Source organism: Mastigoproctus giganteus, chromosome 6 (genome assembly GCF_048544385.1).
Source record: "Mastigoproctus giganteus isolate SK-2022 chromosome 6, ASM4854438v1, whole genome shotgun sequence".
In the NCBI taxonomy this organism is placed as follows: Eukaryota; Metazoa; Arthropoda; class Arachnida; order Uropygi; family Thelyphonidae; genus Mastigoproctus; species Mastigoproctus giganteus.
Window position 1 is genome coordinate 17,927,660 of NC_143580.1, and position 22,251 is coordinate 17,949,910.

The window sequence follows — 22,251 nt, forward strand, 5'->3', positions numbered from 1 at the left end:
CCGTTGATTAGAAGACATAGAGTGGTAATCAATGTCCATTGATTTCCACTCTCTGTCTTCTAACACTCTTATCATCTATACTATGATTTTTAGCGTTTCTCACCAACCATTGAAGTAAAAACAAAAACCAAAATCTTAAAAAGCTTTATATTTAAATTTACAGTAGATCAAACAAAACAAAATAAGTGTGATTATACAAATAAAATGTTACTGATAATAAAATACTGAATTAAGATAGGATAAAACAAATGTAGTTTACAGTGAATGTACAAATAAAATGATAATAAAATACTGAATTAAAATACAATAAAATTTACTAGATTAAAAGTGCTAAAATAACTGAAGCTTTCAAAGGCTTCTGCCTTCTTCCTCAACACTGCACTTCTATTCTGCGGTGCCTCATTAAATACCAGCAGGTTCATGGTGCATCTCACGCAAACGTGTACTGTTCCCGTACATGTTGGAACCGGAAGCGGCTCGGGAGCATTCCAGGTGAAAACACTCATCCCCTCCAAGGATTACCGCCTCAAAGAGGGGATGAATGCGTGTACCCCTGTTTCTATTTATATTATTCTCAATTGAACTAATTTGTAGGCTCGAGCCACTTGCGGTCCGAAAATCTATGCGCTCGATCAGTGATGACTGCTTCGTCCGGGGAGATATGATTGCTTCTCCCAAAAATGTTCAGCTACGGTGGATTTACCATAATCTGCATTTCTTATCGCATTTGTGTGCTCCCCCAGATGATCTTTGAGGTGCCGTTTTGTTTCCCCCACATAACACTCCCCACACTCCGGGCACTTGATGCTATATACGACCCCACTTATATTTTCGTGTGAGATGGGGTCTTTCACCTGTGACATGACCATGTGCAGCTTCCGACCTGGGAGCTGCACACAGCGCGTCTGGTAATTTCTTAGTATACGCGTTATACGCTCGGTTAAACCCGGTTAGTAGGGAATGTATGCGATGGCTATCGGCATGAAGGACTCACATCTCCTCTGCCCTCCACTAATATATTTCTCTATGATCCTCTGGGGGTAGTCACACTTCAAAAGATCTGCCGTAACATGCTCATACTCTGTTTTCCTGTCCTCTGAGGTACTACAGTGCGATTTTCCTCATCTACTAGTGCTCTTATCACCTGTTCCTGTGATGGTTGGTCTGAGCTGAGTTGTAATATGAGTATTGGCCTTTGCACATAGGTTTTCTAAACACTTTTGTTTTCAAACACTGGCCTTCTCTACAGATCAACCCAACCAGGAACGGCAAAACCCCTCCTACTTCAGAGGTGAATTGTATGAATGGGGAGAAACTGTTAAGAAAATTCAACGTCTCATCTTCACTCCCCTTCTGAATAATTGAAAACGTATCATCAACGTATCTTTTCCACGGATGCATAGGGAGAACCATATCATTGAATAGCCTCAAGCTCCTCCATGGCTAAATTAGCTATGATCGCACTGATGGGGGAGCCCATGGCTGCACCGTTAACCTGCGTGTACATGGTGTTACAGAACACCATAGTGGTGCTTGAAAGATATAACTCTATGCCTTTACATATATCCTCTAGGCTTAATTGTGTCCTACTGTTCAAGGTGGTGTCTCTCTGTAAGGCCATTGGGTGACTATAGTGGTCTCAGACCACTATAGTCACTCAACCCAGAGGCCTATTTGAAGAACTCTACCATCTCTTTATCCATAGCAGCAACTTGCCTTCAATGCCACACCGCTCCTAGTTGTACAGCAATGTTTTATGTGCAACAGTATCAAAAGCTTTCCTGAAATCCAAGTGTACGATATCAAAATTAATTTTTGGATCCAGTTCATTTGTGATCACATCATAGTATCCAATCAAATTGGTCAGACAAGACCTACCTTTAACAAACCCATGCTGTGTCTTAATTATTACTGCAGTCTTGTCTAGATGATCCTGCAATGCTTCTTTAACCAATGACTCCATTATTCCCCTGGAAAGAGAGTTAAACTAACAGGCCCATAGTTACTTTTGTCACTTCTTGAACCCCCTTTGTGAATTGGGGATACATTCACACATCTCCGGTCTGTGAGGACCTCCCCTAAATCCAAGTATGCTCTCATAATCATGGATAAGGGTTTGCCTACTTGCTTCACTGCCTCCCTTAATATAACTGGATGGATCCCATCTGCACCAGCTGCCTTTCTAATTTTTAACTTCAACAATTCCTCTTCCACTCAGTTATTACAAAATCATTTAGCCTCCTATTAGAGCTTGATAAACTTCTAGCATCCCCTTCCCTAAAGAATTGCTCATGTGTGGATTTAAATTCAAAATATCCATTCAGTTTGTCAGCAACCTGAGCAGGATTATCAACAGTTGAATTATCAATATTAATTTGATCCATCCCCTTCCTTCTAGAGTTTACATAAATATCTTTTTGCTATTTTTTGCATCCTTTCCCAAAGATTTCTCATAATCTGCCTTTGCTTGCCTAATCTCCTTTGTGACTTGATTACAGACTTTTTTATATCTACCATCGGATTCTGTGTCACCCAATAATTTATATGCATCCATGCACTTTTCTTTTCTGCCATGAGTTTCATAAATTTGTCTGATATCCCTTTAGGCCTCTACATTGAAGAGTATTTCTCAGTAGTTATGGAAAGCCTAGTAGCTTCTCATATGATTAATTTCTTGAATGCTTCCCATTTAGAATTTGCTGGAGATAACTCATCCGTTGGACCCACTGTACAGAATTTAAAAACTGTCTGAGACCACTACAGTCACCTTTATGAAAGCAAAAACCTTAATCCTTGATGGTAATTACATCTTTGAGTAAATTCCAAATCAATACACGATGATCACTGCACCTGCAGATTCTTAATGCATGAATAATCTCTGCTGATAATCAGATTAAGAGTATTATTCCCCCTTGTTGCCTCTCTAACATCATCATCATCATTCTACTCTTCCTTTGGCACGGGTTGAGTCCCTATTTAGATATCGTCCTCCGTTTAAATAACATGCTGTTGTAGAAAACATGTCGCAACAGCATGTCTCTAACATGCTGTTGTAGAAAACAGTAAACCAATAAATCCACAAAAGTCTTGCTTGTCTGTGAGTGACCAACCCTCTAGTTCCAGTCAATATCTGGAAAGTTAAAATCTCCCGTTGTAAGACATTCTGATTTACTGGTCCACTGTGTCTCTGTACAGCTGTTTATTGTACTCATCAGAGTCATTAGGCCTATAACACACCCCTACTCTCATTTTTGCTTTCCCACTGTTTATTTCACACCAAACTGACTGAACATTGCACTGGATTGATGGAGCAGATAGTTTTCCAGCAAGTGACAGGTGGTTTTGACATTAGAAAAATATCACTGTACTAGTATTAGCAAGGAGAGATTACACTGGTCAACACATAAAATGTTACAAAAAATAAAATATCAATCTTGACTAATTTCATGCTGTTGAACATGAAAATCACATTAAACTTTGTTGATTGATTCTTGTTTTCAAATTACAATTGGGGTTTCATATTAGTCAGTTACTCTACATTATCAACTATGGCTCTTGGCAAAATGTATGGCAACACCACAGTTTCAGTAGCACCATGCTCTTATGATGTGATCAGCAACTGTCGCTGTTGTTGTTATTTGTTTTTTTAGGAGCATTAGCAACTAAGGCCATATTGCTCTGGAAACTGTCGCTTTGTGCTGCATCATGTGTGATAAGTTGTTGCCTCAAATGTCTCTTCAACTCTGTTACGGTAATCCTCGAATACGACTAGGTACTGGGTGATTTATTTTCATTTAACAGTAATTTTCTGAGAGATTCCTACGTTTTGTGCAGTATTTATGTTGTGTAAGAATAATAGGCCCCGTAATTGTGTAAATAGTCCGATGACTACTGTTACGTATGTGGAGAAGTCACATTAGCTTCAAGAAAACATCCCTTAACCTAAGCCATAAAAAAGACCTACTTCTTGTACTTTGAGTGCAAAGTGACAAGAACTGGGCTCCGCACATATGCTGCACTACCTTTTCATCAAAACTCAATGTGTGAGTGAATTGAAAGGGACATTTTATGCCTTTTGCAGTGCCTGTGATATGCAGGGAGTCAACAAATCATGTCAGTTACTTCTATATGGTGCCTCCTATTAGAAAAGGGATGACAATGAAGAAAAAGTGAACAATGACGTACCCAAATATACCATCTGCAATTCGTCCTGTGCCTCACCGTGAAGTACTACCTATTCCTGACCCACCTGACTGTTTTTCTGTAAACTCTGATGAAGACACTGATGATCAACTTGTTATTCAAGAAGTAGAGTAGCCATCTACATCAAGGGATTCACAATTTTGTCCAAACCTTTATAAATCTGAACCACATAAGATCACAGAAAGGGAGATTAATGACCTCATCAGGGATCTTGAACTTCCGAAGAATAAGGCAGAGCTTTTAGCCTTGAGGCTACAACAGTGGAATCTTCTAGATCATTCTGTGAAAAGTGACAACTTGTACTTGAAATAAAGATTGTGATAATTCTATCAAACAGAAGGTAAACTCACTTTTGTAAGGATGTTGGTCTCGTGGCAGCAATGAACATGAGGCACATTCCCAAAGAATGGCATCTATTTATAGATGCTTCTAAGGTTCACCTTAAGGCTGTGTATTGAGGTATTGAAGGCACCTTAATATGCTGCCTTGTGTATGCCATCCATAAAAAAGAAACATATGCAAACATGGAGAACACCCTTTTAGGTGTACACTTTCAGAAGTACGAGTTGCAGATATGTGGTGATTTAAATGTAATCGCCATTTTATTAGGACTACAAAAGAGTTGCACTAAGTATTGTTGTTTTCTCTTCGAGTGGAATAGTCATGCCAAAGATATGCACTACGAGAAGAGGAGTTGGCCTGAATGAAAATCATTAACACCTGGAATGAGGAACATAGCATTTGAACTTCTGGTAAATCCAAATAAAGTTTTGCTTCCACCACGGGGCGCCTCCGTAGCCAGGTGGGAAGGAGCAGCAGTGCGTAGCACACGCTTCTTGATTAGACCGGGGTTCGAGCCCGTCACCACCAAATACGGAGGATGCGGAAAGGTCAGGGAATGACTACCGCATATTCCCGGAGCAATATGGCCTTAGTTGCTAATGCTCCTAAAAACCAAATAACAAACAAACAAACAAGCTTCCACCACTACATATCAAACTGGGGTTCATGAAAAATTTCTTGAAGACTTTGGAAGTGAATGGGTCCTGCATTCACATACTTGCACAAGACATTCCCAAGACTTAGTACAGAGAAGATTAAGGCAGGTGTTTTCATTGGTTCACAAATAAGGCAACTTTTCAAAGATGAACAGTTTGAATGTGTTCTTAGTGATAGCGTGAAATCAGTGTGGAAAGCCTTTCAAAGTGTTTCGATTGATTTTCTGGGAAATGTTAACGGCAGCAACTACAGGCAGCTTGTGGCAGATCTCATTACTTATGAAAAACTGGAGTGTAACATATCGAAGATTCATTTCTTGCACTCATACCTGTATTTCACGATGTTTGTCAGCGACAAACATGGTGAGTGCTTCCATCAAGACATTGCAGCAATGGAACAAAGATACAAAAGCAAATGTAGTGCCACCATGAAGTACTACTTATTCCTGACCCACCTGATCATTTTTCTGTAAACTCTGATGAAGACACTGATGAACATCAACTTGCTAATCAAGAAGTACAGCAGCCATCTACCTCAAGAGATTCACCATTTCGTCCAAACCTTTATAATTACATGTTAGCCAATTATTGTTGGATGGTGAAAAGGGATGCTCCCGAAGCAGAATACAAGCGAAAGGCAAAAAGGCCCTGGGTTACCTAGACTATGATCCCATAACCTGCTGTTGAAGCCCATGACACTTCAGATTTAAAGTACAGTAAACCCCCACTAATTCCTTAATGATGCCTGACCCCCACTAACTCCTTAATCCTTCAAGACCCCTGGGAGGAAAAGACCAAATCCTCCAGCGGCTTTCACTCCCCCTCTTACAGCAGCGAGAGGATCAGAGTGGAAGCAGAGAGTACTAAGAATCTCTGGGTACGACCAGGCTGCCATGCATGGAAATTTAACTTGGCCTGTTACAACGTAAGATCGCTCATCGGTGAAGACAGGATATTAGAGCTGGAAAAAGAACTAGAAAATGTGAATTGGGATATCATCGGTTTGGCTGAAACAAGAAGAAGAAATGAATCACTTATAAGTTTATCAAGTGGAAATCTGTTGTACACCAATGGAAACAGTGAAAGGAGCAAAGGTGGAGTTGGGTTTCTGGTCCATAAAGATATAAAAAACAGCATTTTGGAATTCAAAAGTACATCACCAAGGGTGTCAAGACTAATACTCAAGATTTCTAAGAGGTACAAGCTAAAGGTTATAATGATTTATGCATCAACATTGATCCATGATGATGAAGAGGTTGAAGAAATGTATACCGAAATTGAGAGTCTTCTAGATGACCAGAAAAACCAATACACTATTATTATGGGGGACTTCAATGATAAGGTTGGAAAAAGACAAAACAGTGCGGAAAGGGGAATTATAGGAAATTTTGGAATTGGTGAAAGAAATGAAAGAGGTGAAAGACTTGTGGAATTTGCAGAATCTCAAGGACTGTCAGTAATGAACACTTTTTTTTCAAGAAAAGGATGAACAGAAAGTGGACATGGAAGAGTCCAAATGGATTAACTACTAATGAAGTCGACTTCATCCTCACTAACAGAAGATATATTGTGAATGATGCTACCGTCCTAAATAAGGTAAATGTTGGAAGTGATCACAGAATGGTAAGATGCACACTTGATATAGATATAAGAAAAGAAAGGAAAAAACTGACTGGAGTAAATAATACGAAGGTCTTTGAGATAACAGAAGAGCAGAAAGAGCAGTATGTACTGGAAATTAAGAACAAGTTTGAGCTTCTGCAGACTGCTCAGGACCAAGATATCAATGAGGAATATTACAACTTTCTGAAAGTGATAAAGCCCAAGAAACCTAAAGGGAAAAAGAAATCCAAAGAAGAAAAAATTAGTCAAGAAACACTTGTTATGATGAACCGAAGGCGAAAAATGAAGAGCTAGATTAAACACTGACGGGGAGAAAATTGAGTATACTGAGTTATGCAAAGCCATTAGAAAGGGGCTCAGAGAGGATATAAGAAGATTTAAAACAAGAAAAATAGAACAAGCATTAAGGGAAAACAAAGAACTTAAATCAGTAGCCATGAGCAGTAATACAGAAAGACAAATGATACTGAAACTGAAGAATAGCAATTGTGTACTTATAAATAGCAGAGAAAGCATAATTCAGATAGCAGAAGACTACTATAGAGAATTATATAAGCAGCGAGGGAATGATGCCAGCAGTGGGGAAGATGGATCGCAAATTAGCAACACATACGACATACCCGATATTCTCTTCCTGATGAAGTAGAACAGCCTTTGAAGAAAATGAAGAATCAGAAAGCCCCAGGGGAAGATGAAGTTACTGTAGAGTTGTTAAAATTGAGAGTAAGAGACATAACACAAAAACTGGTAAGGCTCTTCACAAAATGTATTAGAAAGGTGTGATGCCCAAGCATTGGAATAATGCAATTATAGTTTTGCTGCATAAGAAAGGAGATAAATCAGAAATTGGAAATTATAGATCAATTAGCTTGTTCCCACTTCTACACGTTGTTCACAAGGGTCATTACTAACAGATTAGAAAGCATACTTGATGAGAATCAACCCAAAGAGCAAGCTGGCTTTAGGACAGGATTCTCAAATACGGATCACCTTCATGTAATATCACAGCTAATGGAGAAAGAAAATGAATATAAACACCATTATGCCTGGTATTTGTGGATTATGAAAAGGCATTTGACTCCATTCAGCATTAGGCAATGTTTTGGGCACTGGAAAGACAAGGCATAGATACCCCATATATTATGATTTTGAAAAAATTTATAAGAATGCTACCTCCTTTATTAGACTAGACAAAGACAGTAGGAAATTTAAAATCTAGAAAGGAGTTCGACAAAGAGACACCATATCTCCAAAGCTGTTTACTGCTGCCCTCAGAAGATTAGACTGGTCGCAGAAAGGAGTCAATGTGAATGGAGAGCACCTAAACCATTTATGATTTGCAGGTGAAATTGTGATCATAAACCACGATTCCAAAGAATTAGAGGAAAATCTTAATCAGTTATGCACAGTTAGTAAGGATTTTGGACTAAAGATGAATATGGCTAAAATGATGATGAATAAGTACGCCACAGAAAGGGACATAATGATTGAGGGAGCAGTAATTGAAAAGGTGGAGTCATATACTTATCTGGGACAAGTTATTAGCTGTAATAATGATAAATGGCTGGTAGTCAAGAGAAGAATAAATTTTGGATGGATACCATTCGGGAAATATAGTCACATACTGAGAAGCAATATCCCAATTTGTCTGAAACGTAAAATAATGAACCAGTATATACTCCCCACAATGATTTATGGAAGTGAAACTTGGGCACTCACCAAAAGAATGGAAGAGAAGCTGAGAACTACACAGCGAAGAATGGAACCAATTATATTATGAATCAGACTGTTAGATAAGAAGAGAAACACATGATTAGGCAGCAAACTCAAGTAAAGGACATTCTTATCAAAACTAAACAACTAAAATGGTCTTGGGCAGGACACATAGCTCGAAGACATGATGACATATGGACTAAGAAAATAACAGAATGGTACCCAAGAGGAGCTAGAAGAAAACCTGGAAGACAAAAGCGAAGATGTATAGATGAAAATCATGAGTTTGTGGGTAGTAAATGGATGGCCATTGCACAAAACAGAAGGAACTGGAAAGTTGCTGGAGAGGCATTCATCCTGCAGTGGATTGAAAATGGCTGATGATGATGAACTCCTTAATTGCTCTAGCTCAGTATTCTGCAGATATATATAGTTGTTCTATCATTTGGCCTGTATTTCTAAGAGTGAAGTTGCCATTTGCTAAATTATTTTACCTCAAAATTCATCCAGAGTAGTGTTTTCTCCCCTTTATACTTCTTACTTCATGTTACATGCGTGGTGTAAGAAGTCAATATTCTATTCTTACATATATGTACACTCAGTCCTCGTATAACACGTGTTTACATTACACGAATTCGATCATACACGATTTATAAATAGGGGAACGATATCTTATATAACATGAACCGAATTCGCTTATACACGATTCGCCTTTGTGTTTACAAGAAATGGCAGTCGAACGCAACACGATAGGAATGAAGAGAAGATTCTGAAAATGTATTTGTTTTTTTATATCAGTGAAGGAGAAACACATTTCACCATAATAACGTAAAAACCAACACAATTCCAGCTATCAGTATAATCGCAAATGCAATTAGATCGAGTTTACTACCAGTTTATAACAGATTCCACCACTGGCAGAAATGCAACTGGGAATTGTTTTTATTGTTTTATGGTAGTAATCCCTAGAAATGTGCTTTAGTAAAATGTGAGGTGTTAATAGTGTATCTCGGCCTTTAGGGTGTTGTTTATTCCGTTGCTACACGCGCGCAGCTTTGTTTATGTGTATCAAGTGTGCCTCCTCGTTTTGTAATTTTGGCTTTATTGCCTAATAATGAGTAAAATACTTAAAAGGTGTGAAAAGGTGTGAAATACTTAAAAGGTGTGAAAATTAATTATCAATGTATATCATCGTGTATATCCTGGTGAAGACACTGCAGATTCAGAGAGAAAAAGAAAAGCAATATCGATAAACAGAGGTGTACTGGGTCAAAAATTCTTACCCGGGAAAATTTGTAGTGGCCTCATACTATGGCTTATGGCCAAAATCACACTGGCCTCCGGCCCACCGGGGTTTTCCCAGTAAGGCTTATGGCCAGTCCACCTCTGTCGATAGAGAAAAATATGAAATTGTGAAACGCTTTGAGCAAAATGAAAGACCATGTGATATTGCACGTGCTACAGACCTAAATGAGGCAACGCCGGGAATTACAAAGAATGCAGAGAAAATAAAAAAACTTTCATAGCAGGAACAACCCAAAGTGTAATTAAAATCCATTAGATAAAGACACAAAGAATTGGAAGATATGGAACGGCTGTCATCTGTTTGGATCGAAAATCAAATAAAAAACAAGTTTGCTTACGATAGAAGCAAAAAGCATTAGCAATATTTTATTACGTAATAGTTGTAATAAAATACGTAAGTATTTTATTACAACTACGTAAGTATTTTATTATGATTATTTATTGTGTTTGGTTACAAATGTGTGTTCAATCTTGGGTGGCCGGCACCTAACCCTATTTTTCCCATAATGCTTGTTGTTTATATTGCATGATTTTGCATTGCAGGAGGGTTTCTAGGAACACAACTATCATGCTATACGAGGACTTGACTGTATTGGCAATAAAGAAAATTTGTTAACCATTGAATAGCAGTTTTTTTTTTTTTTTTTTTTTTTTTAGCATTTATTTTTGAGCATGTATTTCAGTGTATTTTTGATTTGAACATTTTTATATATTGTCTGCAGTATTATGAGCATTTTTTTTTGCTCCTATTTAATGTTATTTTTCTGACTATTCAAAATTAATTATCATTGTATGTGAATTGTTTGTTACATTAAATATTCATTTGATTTTCAAGAATTTGGAGCTAATTCAGGATGCAAGGACTGCAAAAGCATATAGAGATGAAATTGATATTCTTAGAGAAAGAGTGAGTAATGAATATTTTTTTTATTTGTTTTTACAATGTTATTTCAAGTACAGTTTAAATAATGCGTGTTTTTGTATGAATCATCTTGAAATTTGTGCAGTACAAGCTGCCATCTCTTTTATGTTTCCAATTAATAGCATTAGCATTAGTAGAGGCATATGATGCAAGAAAGCAAGCTTATGAAGCATCAGCCAAAAAAAAAAAAAAAACCCTTCCACTTCACCCCTCCGTTCGTTCGAAATACCTGTCCAGCTGAGCCTTAAATTTATTTACGCTATCAACTTCCACAACAAGGGATGGAAGTCTGTTCAACCAACCAACTACCCGCTGGCTAAAGGCAAATTTCCGCACATCCGTCTTTCCTCAATTTGAATTTATGCCCTCTCAGGTGATTATTCTGAGCAAGAGGCAGTATCCCATCAGCATTGAGCATGCTGAAACCATTCAAGGCTTTGTACACCTCTATCAGATCACCTTGCTGGTGCCTAGTCTCCAGACACTGTAATTTCCAAAATTTAAGCCTTTCTTCGTAAGAGCAACCCTTCGTTTCGTTCACTAACCTTGTTGCCCTTCTCTGTACTCGTTCCAGCAGCTCTACATACTTCTTGAAATGAGACCTCCAGACCTGTATACAGTACTCAAGGTGTGGCCTGATCATTGCCTTATACAAGGGAATAATCACCTCCCTATCTCTGCTAGAAAAATTCATTCGTGTATATCATTGATAAGACACCATGAGCTACTCTTGCAGCCCATCTGCACTGCTCAGAGAACTTCATATCTGCCTGCACAATTACACCCAGGTCCTTTTCATTCTCTACCACTGTCAGTGTAGTACCACAGAGTTGATACGTTGCTCTGGGGTTGCTGTTTCCCATATGTAGTACTCTACATTTGTCAATGTTAAACTTCATTTGTCACCTCTCAGCCCATCTGCTCAACCTTTCCAGATCCAGTTGCAGCAGCATAGCGTCAGTAGTGTCCTTAACAACCCTGCCAACCTTTGTATTGTCTGCAAACTTGGACGTTAAGCTTGATATACCATCATCATTATTATTTATAAATACAGAAAACAACAATGGACCCAACACTGAACCCTAAACCCTGAGGGACTCCACTAATAACATTAGCCCGTGATGAGCAGTGTCCATTGATTACCACTCTTCTCAACCTCAACCATCCCTTTATCTATAGCAGCAATTTGCCTCCAATGCCACACTGCTCCAATTTGTGCAGCAGTCTACCATGTGCAACAGTATCAGAAGCCTTTCTAAGATCCAAATATATAATATCCAAGTTATTCCCTGCATCCAATTCTTTTGTGACTACATCATAGTATCCAATCAAATTGGTCAGGCATGACTTAACAAAACCATGCTGTGTCTGAGCTATAACTCAATTCTTGTCAAGATGATCCTGCAGTGCTTCTTTAACCAGTGCTTCCATTAATTTCTCTGGAACAGAAGTTAAACTCACAGGTCTATAATTACTTGTGTCAGCCTTTGATCCTCCTTTGTGAATTGGGGTTACATTTGCACATCTCCAGTCTGTGGGTACCTCCCCTGAGTCCAAGGAAGCTCTCATAATTATGGCTAACAGGTTGCTTACTTCCCTTGCTGCCTCCTTTAATATAACTGGATAGATCCCATCCACCCCAGGTGCCTTCCTTGTGTTTATCTTCAACAATTTCTCCTCCACTTTATTCTCAATTATTACAAGATCATCTAGCTCAGTGCCAGTGTTTACTTCATCTATGGCATTCCCCTTCCTGAATAACTCCTCATGTGTGAATGTAGAGGCAAAATATTGATTTAGTTTGTTAGCTACCTGAGCAGGATCATCAACAGTTGAACCATCGATATCAAGTGGACCAATCTGATTCATCCCCTTCCTTCTAGAGTTTACATAAGTAAAGAACTCCTTGCTGTTTTTCTTTGCATCCCTTGCCAAAGATTTCTCGTAATCTGCCTTCGCCTGCCTAACCTCCTTTGTAACTTGGTTACAGATCAACTTATATCTATCACAGGCTTCTGTGTCACATGTTAATTTATATGTATCCCATGCATTTTTCTTCTCTGCCATATGTATCATTAATTCATCTGACATCCATTTAGGCTTGAACCTTGAAGAATATTTCTTAGTTGGTATGTAAAGCCTAGTAACTTCCAAGATAAGTTCTTTGAATGCTTCCCATTTTGAGTTTGCTGTTGGTAACATCATCAGTTGGTCCCACTGTATAGAATTTAAATACTGTCTCAGACCATCGTAGTTGCCTTTACGAAAGCAGTAACCCTTCCCTTTACCCCTGATAGTAGTTACCTCCTTGAGTAAAATCCCCTTCACACTGTGATCACTGCCACCTAGTGGTTCCTGTATCTGCAGATTCTTAATGCATGAAGAATCACTACTGATAATCAAATCAAGAGTATTGCTCCCTCTAGTTGCCTCCCGAACATGCTGATTTAGAAAACAATCATCCAATAAATCCACAAAAGCCTTGCTAGTGTGTAAGTGACCAACCCACAAATTCCAGTCAGTATCTGGGAAATTAAAATCCCCCATTATAAGACTCTCTGATTTACTGGTCCACTCTATTTCCCTGTACAGTTTCTTATTATACTCATCAGAGTCATTAGGCCTATAGCACACTCCTACTCTCAATTTTGATCTCCCAATGCTTATGTCACACCAAACTGACTCGACACTGCACTGTCCAGCAATGTCAACTGGCTTCACTTCCTTGGATTTTATGTGTTTCTTAACTAATAGCATAACCCCCCCCCTTCCTATCCTGTCTATCCTTTCTGTAGACGTTGTACTCCCCAAATTCCAGTTCTGCATTACTTATATCTGTGTGACACCACGTCTCTGAAATCCCCACAATATCCGTCTTTGATGCTTTGAGCAATACCTCAAATTCATCAAATTTATTTACCGAACTCCTAGCATTGGTGTACACGCAAGTATACATGCACCTGTTCTTTTTCTTAGCTACCCTAACACAATACATGTGTTTACTTGTACCCCATTGACTCCCAGCAGTCTCTGAAATATCCTGCATCTTATTTTCCAAGCTGCTGCCCATTCCAATAGAAGCAGTGCAAGAATCACTTTCACCTCTGCCAGTGGCTACTGTTAATCTATTAGTCCTTGTATCCCCCCAATCTAGCAGTTTTCTGACCCACCTAACACTGCCTCGATAGCATCAGCAAACATTCTTGCACCCTTTCTATTTAAGTGTATCCCATCCCCGTAGAAGCAGTCTCTCCTGTTAACAAGTACAGACCAGGCTGAAAAAAATTCAACCCCTTGAGCCCTGAACAATCTTTCCAGTACCGAATTTATCGACAGGGCTCTCATCATATACTTCCGCCTATCGTGTCTGGGCAGAATTGCAGACACTTTCAAATTCAACCCTAATTCATGGCTTTTTTTCAACCTGTACTGGTTAAGTAATTCTGCCAGTCTCCTACTCTTAATATCATTAGTGCCAACGTGTACAACTATATCACCTTTTGCAGGTGATATAGCATGTTATGTGTTCCCAACTAATAGCAGACAGTTTTAATAGAATGGCAATGTGAAAATAATGTTAAAAAATAGAGGTGGAGGAGGACATCACAGCTGTTGGCCATTGTTGTCTAATTTTGGCTTACAAAAGTCAAAAATGAAAAAATTCTCTGGAATTCAGATTTTGATTCATACGGTGATGAAGTTAATTTAAGTGATACATAAAGAAATGTGGGGTAAACTATTATTTCAAAAAAAAAAAAAAAAAAAAGTAATGAGCAATTTTTTATGATTTTTTTTTTTTTTAAATTAAAGCTTAATTTTTTTTGACAATACTCTTACTCTAATGCTGGTCAGTCAAGCTAAAATAATAAAAAAATGTATATAAATGCTTCTAAATATTAGTTTTCATTTTTATAAAACTTCCAAATTTCATAAAGTTGCTCACTCCACAGCCCACATTTTTTGGGAACTCATTCTTGAATGTGTTATAGTTAGTTGTACATCACAGTTGAAAACTTGGATATGGTTAAAATTCAGTCTCTTTCAACATGTTGCTTCATTCAAATATAAATTGTGACTGTTATATATCTATGTTATATAACAGTCTACATGTTTTTGTTATATATCTCTGATTTTTGTTATTTATGCATATATGTGTCTCTGTTATTCTGAAGCTTAACTGTCTTTTACCCTGTTGAGTCTGATAATTAAACTGTTCATTTAAGGAGAAGGGCATTGTGTAAGTATTCTATTATAATATTAAGTTAAAATTAAATGACACTTCACATCATTTATGTATACAGATTTGTATTGTTTATTGATACTAAGTGTTTCTAGATGTTAAATTCTGTACACCAGGTGTGATCAATACTCTAATAGCAGCTCACTGTTATGTTTCTGAGTTTCTGTTATTATGTTTCTACTCTGGAAGGTGCATGTGTATGTTTTAAGTTTAAAACAATAAATAAAATCAAGGTAAAGTAGCAATTAGAGACAAAAGAGTATAAAAATAACTTAAAATATGAAATGCCAGGGATGTACCACCAAAAGTTCAAAAATCAGAATTAATCATAGAAAATCAAAAAAAATAGATAAATTAATATTTGAGAAACTATTAAAAACTGTATAGTAACTGAATTCATATAACAGACTTCCTTGCATATTTAAACTTCTTTGATTCTTAGCCTAATGGCTAAGAATCAAGGAAGTTTAAATATGCGAGGATAATCATATACCAGTTTACTCTTACAAATAGGCCAATGTAAATTTTAAAATGAAAATGTTCAAAAATATATTTCAAGTAAAATCATACAAGGAAAATTAAGGAAACAAAATAACTATAAACTATATGGAAAAAGTGCAAGTACCTTTTTAACCTAAAGTAATGGAAAAGACAACTAGTCAAAATTCCATCTTAGCAAACTGAATGTGTTGTCAACACGTTGGTATAACTGTTCTCATCAGGACTTGTTGTTGTTGTTGTTTGGTTTTTAGGAGCATTAGCAACTAAGGCCATATTGCTCCGGGATATGCGGTGGTCATTCCCTGAATGACCTTTCCGCATCCTCCGTATTTGGTGGTGACGGGCTCGAACCCCGGTCTAATCAAGAAGCGTGTGCTACGCACTGCTGCTCCTTCCCACCTGGCTACGGAGGCGCCCATCAGGACTTGGAAATGGGAGTACGTGTATAGGGAGTACATTCACCAAGGAGAAGGAGTGTTCAAAAAGGTGGTGTGTCATACCTCTGCTATCCATGATTATAAAAAATTTATGTTGTAACATGGACTGAAAACTCTCAAATGGCAACAGCTTAAAAATAAGCTTTAAGGAAAAGCTTAAGGAGATGGCAAAATGTAATTAATTTGAAAATAATATATAGTAGTATATAATGTCAGAATTATTTTTGACATCCATTTTTTTGCATTCAGTATTTTTGGCACTTTTTGTTCCTTTGTTGCACCATCATGGTTTCCATTCAGATTGGTCAGACAATATTGCCACTTAACAAAACTATGCTTAGATAGCTGCCTTTATGAATGCAAAATCTCTTCCCATTATCCCTGAAAGCAGTTATATCTTTAAGTAGATCTCACATTACTACACCATGATCACTGATGGATAGTTTCCTTTATCTGGATATTCCTAATGCACAAAGCATCACTGCTAATAATTAGATGAAAAGTATCATCCAACATGCTTTCTCTTGATGCTTCTCTAATGTGTTGGTGCAGAAAGCACTCATCTAGCAAATCCAGAAATGTTCCAATACTGAGTGAGCTGCCAACCCATCAGTTCCAATAGATATCTGGAAAGTTAAATCCCCTCCCATTACAAGACATTTTGGTTTTCTGGTCCACTTTTATTTTTCTGTATAGTTGTTCAATTTACTCATCACAGTCATTTTGCCTATAATTGACTCTAACCTCATTTTGTTTTCCCATCAAACCAGACTGACTCAGTTTTACACTCGCAACCTGTGTCTACTTGTACTCTTTCAGACTGTGTTCTTCTTAACCAAAAGCATCATTCTCCCCCTCTCCTGTCTCCTCCCACACCTGAGATATCTGTCCTTTTTTGTATCTGTATGCGTTATCATATTCAAATTCTGCCTCTCCAATATCAGAGCAACACAGTGTTTCTGTTAAACTTATAACATCAGCATTTTGATGGCTTAACCAATATTTCAAATTTCTAAAATTTATTTACTATACTCCTGGTCTTAGAATATAAGCAAGTAAATGTGTGCTTGTTTGTGTTTTTAATAATTTGCATAGCTCATGTAGCCCCAGCAGGCCTTTTAGTGTTCTCTCTTCTGCTTTTCAGGTTACGGCATTTCAAAATAACAGCAATGCGGGGTTTAATTCCACCTTGGCTTATGGCTGTTATTAAATTTATTTAGTAGTTTGTGTATCTTCCCCCAAACCATCAGTTTTCCCAACCCACTTAACACTGCTTCAATAGCAGCAGCAAATATTTTTGCCCCCCTTCTATTTAAGTATACCTTGTTTCTGTAAAAACAATAGTCTTTACAAGCACTGTACATACAGAGAGCCTTGCACTGTTTTTTCAGTGCCAAATTTATTGATAAAATTCTTATAAATCTCTCCTATTGTATTGTGGCAGAATTTGTGACACTCAGATTTAGCCCTAACTCATGACTTTTTCTCAAAATTACATCATATTTATTAAGTAGCCATGGAATATTCCTTCTTAACATCAATGGTACCAATATGTTTAACAGTATCACCTTTTGTGTTCTTAAATATTTTACAATATCATCAAATTGCCTTTTGGTGATATTGCAAAATGCAGTATCACCAAATAACCCTTGGCCTTTTGTCTGTGAAGGGAAAGTGTAACACTATTTAACCTGTTACAATCAAAGGTTGTTGTAATAAAGATTTCTCTCTCTCTCTCTCTCTCTCTCTCTCTCTCTCAAATTTTGATCGTTGAAGGCATACACTGTTCCTGTTTCACCTATCCTTATTACCTGGAATATTCCCTGCTTCATAGAATAGAATTGATAAGAATAAGCTACATCCTGTGGACCAGTGCATCCTGCTCATGGTGATTCTGCCATGCAGCCAGATACATGAGGGTAGGCTCTATTGTTAATGTGGGTGTCTAAGTATTTGATTAGTCCCCTAATTTAATTAAGAAAAGGATCTGAATTAAGGATAGGATCGTCATCCTTCCAGGATGATGATCCTTTTCTTCAAGCACTAAATTTCCACTTAATTTCCTCACTCACAAAGGCATCTTCTGTAGCATTATGGCCAAGATATTTTATTTTATTATTATTTTTTTATTTGTTGTTTTTGGGTAGTCCCAGCCAATTTATGGCAACTTCATTGTGTTATGTGACATATGCTAGTATCATATCAATAAAAGTCAGTCAGTGTAATGGTGTACTGGTCCCATTATTTAATGTTATGTTGAGTGACTGAACATTTAGCCCAAGAGATCTCAGAGCTTACAGCCGAACTATTCTAAAATTCAGTTTAATTACATTCAGAATGTGTTATCCACCCCAATATGTTTGTCAGAGTTCCCAAGATTCCACCCTACTGCCTTCAATAGTAAAGCATGTCCAGCTACAATCAGATCTGCATGCATTTTGCACTTTGTTCAGGGGGAGGATTGTCAGTAAACGGATAGCCCCTCCCTGAACAAAGGTGTGAAATTCAAAACTGGCACATTGCGTATATATTTCTACTTATATGTACAAAGGGTACTAGGAAAGTTTTGCAATATGACGCAACAGTGAATCACAGGAAGCTGCTTGTTGCTGCATGTTGAGACATGTTCATACGTGCAGAGTAGCCGCTGCGCCAAGTCGATGGGCTCAGTTATTCATTAGTAGTGAGAGTGTAAAGTGCTTGCGATGGCATCGTGGTCACGAAATGAGATAAGGACAGTTTTGCGGTATAATTTCGTGCGTGGTTTAACCATAGACCAGTGCTTAGAAGAAATGACTCTTGCACTAGATGATGATTGTCCACATCGTACAACGATATTCAGGTGGTATAGAGAATTCCAAAGGGGAAATTTCACTCTGGAGGATTCGGAGAGGCCGGGAAGGCCACGAACGTCAGTTACGGAGGAAAACGTTACTGCTGTGAGGAAAATGCTTGACGAAAACAGGCGAGTGACCTACCAACAGATAGAGGATACTTTGGGCCTAAATGCACCAGCAATTCGTTCGATTCTGCAAGATCATTTGCACGTGAAGAAACTTTGTTCTCTCTGGGTGCCGCATCAACTGACTGAAGAGCAGATGACACGACGTGTGACTTGGTGCCGGGAGATGTTAAAAAAGTTTGATAAGGGACAATCTCGGTATGTGAACAACATCGTGACAGGTGACGAGACTTGGCTGTACTATTACGATCTGCCGACCAAGGATCAAAACAAAGTTTGGGTCTTTGATGATGACGACACACCCGTAATTGTCAGAAAATCCCGATCTGTAAAGAAGAAAATGATAGCTGTATTTTTCAAATCGAGTGGAACTGTGGAACGTGTCGTTTTGGACACGCAGAAGACAGTCACAGCTAAGTGGTATACTGAACAATGCCTGCCTAAAGTCATTAGATCTATGAAGAACCTGCGGCCAAAGTCAAGAATGGACACCTGGTACCTCCATCACGATAATGCTGCAGCTCACCGCGCCAAAGCCTGCACCGAATATTTGACCACGACAGGACTGAAACTTCTCGAGCACCCTCCCTACAGTTCAGACCTTGCTCCCTGCGACTTTGCACTGTTCCCGCATGTGAAAATGAAGCTAAAAGGGAGGCGGTTTTCCAGTGATGAGGACCTTCTACGGGCTTGGGACAACGAGTGTGCTTTACTCCCTAGTGAAACTTGGCAGAACTGGTTTAAAGATTGGTTTCGGAGGATGGAGAGGTGTATTGAATGTAGAGGAAATTACTTTGAAAAAATTAAATAAACAAAGCTGTATTGCAAAACTTTCCTAGTACCCTTTGTACAAATACGTCAAAAAAAAAAAGTGTATATATTAGGTACTTTTATTCACTTCCATTTTAAAATTTATTTCAAATTAGTTCACTGTCGCATGACAAATTTGAAATGCACAATCCAGTGGGAGTGGAATGCACGTAATCTTGGATTTACACAGTAATTCAAAGAAAAAAATACATAATTTGAAACTTCATATTTATCTTAGCATCTTAGTTTTCCAAGAAAGTAGTTCAGAAACTGTGGCACAGCACTTGCCAGTGTTTATTTACTCTGTGAATACCATTAAAAAAAAAAAAAAAATTCAGGAACTGTTGCAGTAAAAGTTTAACTATATTTAGGAAGCTAAAAAATTTTCATATTTTTAATCATTAATTAATTAGGTAATGAAGGTGCACTATTTTTGAGAGGCATCACTCAGGTCGGTCCTGCACCACAATTGTAGGGTTCAAGACAGATTACATTCTCTGCAGTTTGAAGTGCTTACTTTCTTGCTATTCTCTAATTTAGATTAGGATTTTTCTAGGAATATTTTGAAAGTTTAATGTAAAGATTGTGCTTGAGCTTATATTTCTGTGTGTAATATGATTTCATTTCTTTCCTTAGGTTAGAAAAGTGGATAGGTTGGAAAGTGAAATACAGAGATATAAAGATAAAATGAATGAACTGGAATTTTATAGATCACGTGTAGAGGTAAGATTAATTTCAGTAGCTCTTTAAAAAGTTGCACATGATTGATTATAAACAGTAAATGCTTTAAGAAAAATTTTTACATTTGCATAGCATTGCTGTGTACAGCTTGGCATATTTTATAGTAGCCAGTTATGCCAAATTTGTTTGTTAAAATTTTATTTTAAAGGAAAACATTGTCAGAGCTTAAAAGTTCCATGAGCAGGACTAGTTTTCTATTATTTTTTGAATAAATGTATTGTGTATTGCTAACACCACATTTATTATTAAAAATAAATTCACCAAAAAAAAAAAATAGAATTCAGATTTCCATTTACAACTGCTTCATTTCTTTCCATTTCATTTCATTTGATTGCTAGTCATTTCTGAATTAAGTTTTCACCATATTGAATAACTTCGTGTATCACTGTATCACAATGAGGAGAAAAAGATAATTTCTTAGTTTTCTTGATGCTGTTTATTACAGAGAAAAATGAGTTTAAAAGTATTTTGAAAAAAAAAAAAACAATATCATTAAATCACTCTAATTGATAAATAGAAAATTCATGTAATTATTCAAGTCCTGTTTATAAGAATCCAATTTTTAGTATATAATACAGGGATTACCCTGGTCTCTTTATAGGAAGGCTTCTTATCCAACTCTCCTAGTCCATCACATAAATTAATTAAAATACAATGAATTTAATAAACTACATTTTAATGTGTTCCATAACGATAGCTATGACACTGACTAATAACCCGGAATCACTGTTGGGGCCCCAACCCAACTCCAAAACTATCGACTATCAGTATAGTCGATACTGACGCAACCATCAGTATAGGAAAACATTATGTCAGATTTACTCATAGTAGAAAGAACAACTAAATAAGAAATACGTGAAGACAAATTTCTTCCTCCTTTGTCTTCATGTATTTCTTATTTAGTTGTTCTTTCTACTATGAGTAAATTTGACATAACGTTTTCCTATGCTGATGGTTGTGTCACAGTTGATAGTTTTGGAGAGTTGGGGCCTCTGGGTTATTAATTCGGTGTTGTGATTCTGGGTTATTAATTTGGTGTTGTAGCTATCGTTATGGAACACATTAAAATGTCGTTTATTAAATTCATTGTATTTTAATTAATTTACATGATGTACTAGGAGAGTTGGATAAGAAGAGATCAAGGTAATCCCTGTATTATTTACTAAAAGTAACAAAAAATATAGGAGATATTGAGCAGATAATAGCTCTTATTATACTAAATAAGAATCCAATAAAAACCGACAAATCAGAAAATGATGGAAAGGAAACTTAATTTTGTGTAAACTTTATATTTTTGTAATATAATATATCATTTACATCATAAAAATACTCAATGTGTAATTTCACCTTATAGTTGATGGTTGTAACCTGTGAAGAAGGCTGTTCATTTTAATTTTTCAAATGTTCTGTCTCCTTATAGGAACTACGTGAAGACAATAGGATTCTTGTAGAGACCAAAGCTATGCTAGAGGAACAATTAGAAGGAAGTCGCAAGCGAGCTGACCAAGTTGTGGAACTTGAAGCTGAAATTCTGAGATACTGTTCACAGTTGAATGAATTGACATTGGTATGCATTGAAGAACTCTGAATTTTGTATTTAGGCAAACTTGCTGTGATCTTATTACATAATATACCACTGGAATAATATACTACTCTGTGAACAATATACAAATTGGTCAGTGACCACACGCATACAGAAATTATACACAATAAAGCCATGTGAACTGGTGAATAAAGTCCCAGAAAGTTTCTGGGATAATGGGACTTTGCTCCCGTTATCCTAGAAACAGCCAATA

General features: G+C 37.2%; 1 protein-coding gene across 1 annotated transcript in view; it reads left to right on the plus strand.

The window, feature by feature from the left end:
- The window catches only part of LOC150084017 (protein Daple-like), a 303,433-nt gene that overhangs the window by 97,455 nt on the left and 183,727 nt on the right, over positions 1-22,251 (plus strand). The window contains exons 9-11 of the mRNA XM_090375738.1: positions 10,678-10,749; positions 20,351-20,437; positions 21,876-22,022. Coding sequence (XP_090231864.1) covers positions 10,678-10,749; positions 20,351-20,437; positions 21,876-22,022 — 306 coding nt within the window. The remainder of the gene's footprint in view (positions 1-10,677; positions 10,750-20,350; positions 20,438-21,875; positions 22,023-22,251) is intronic.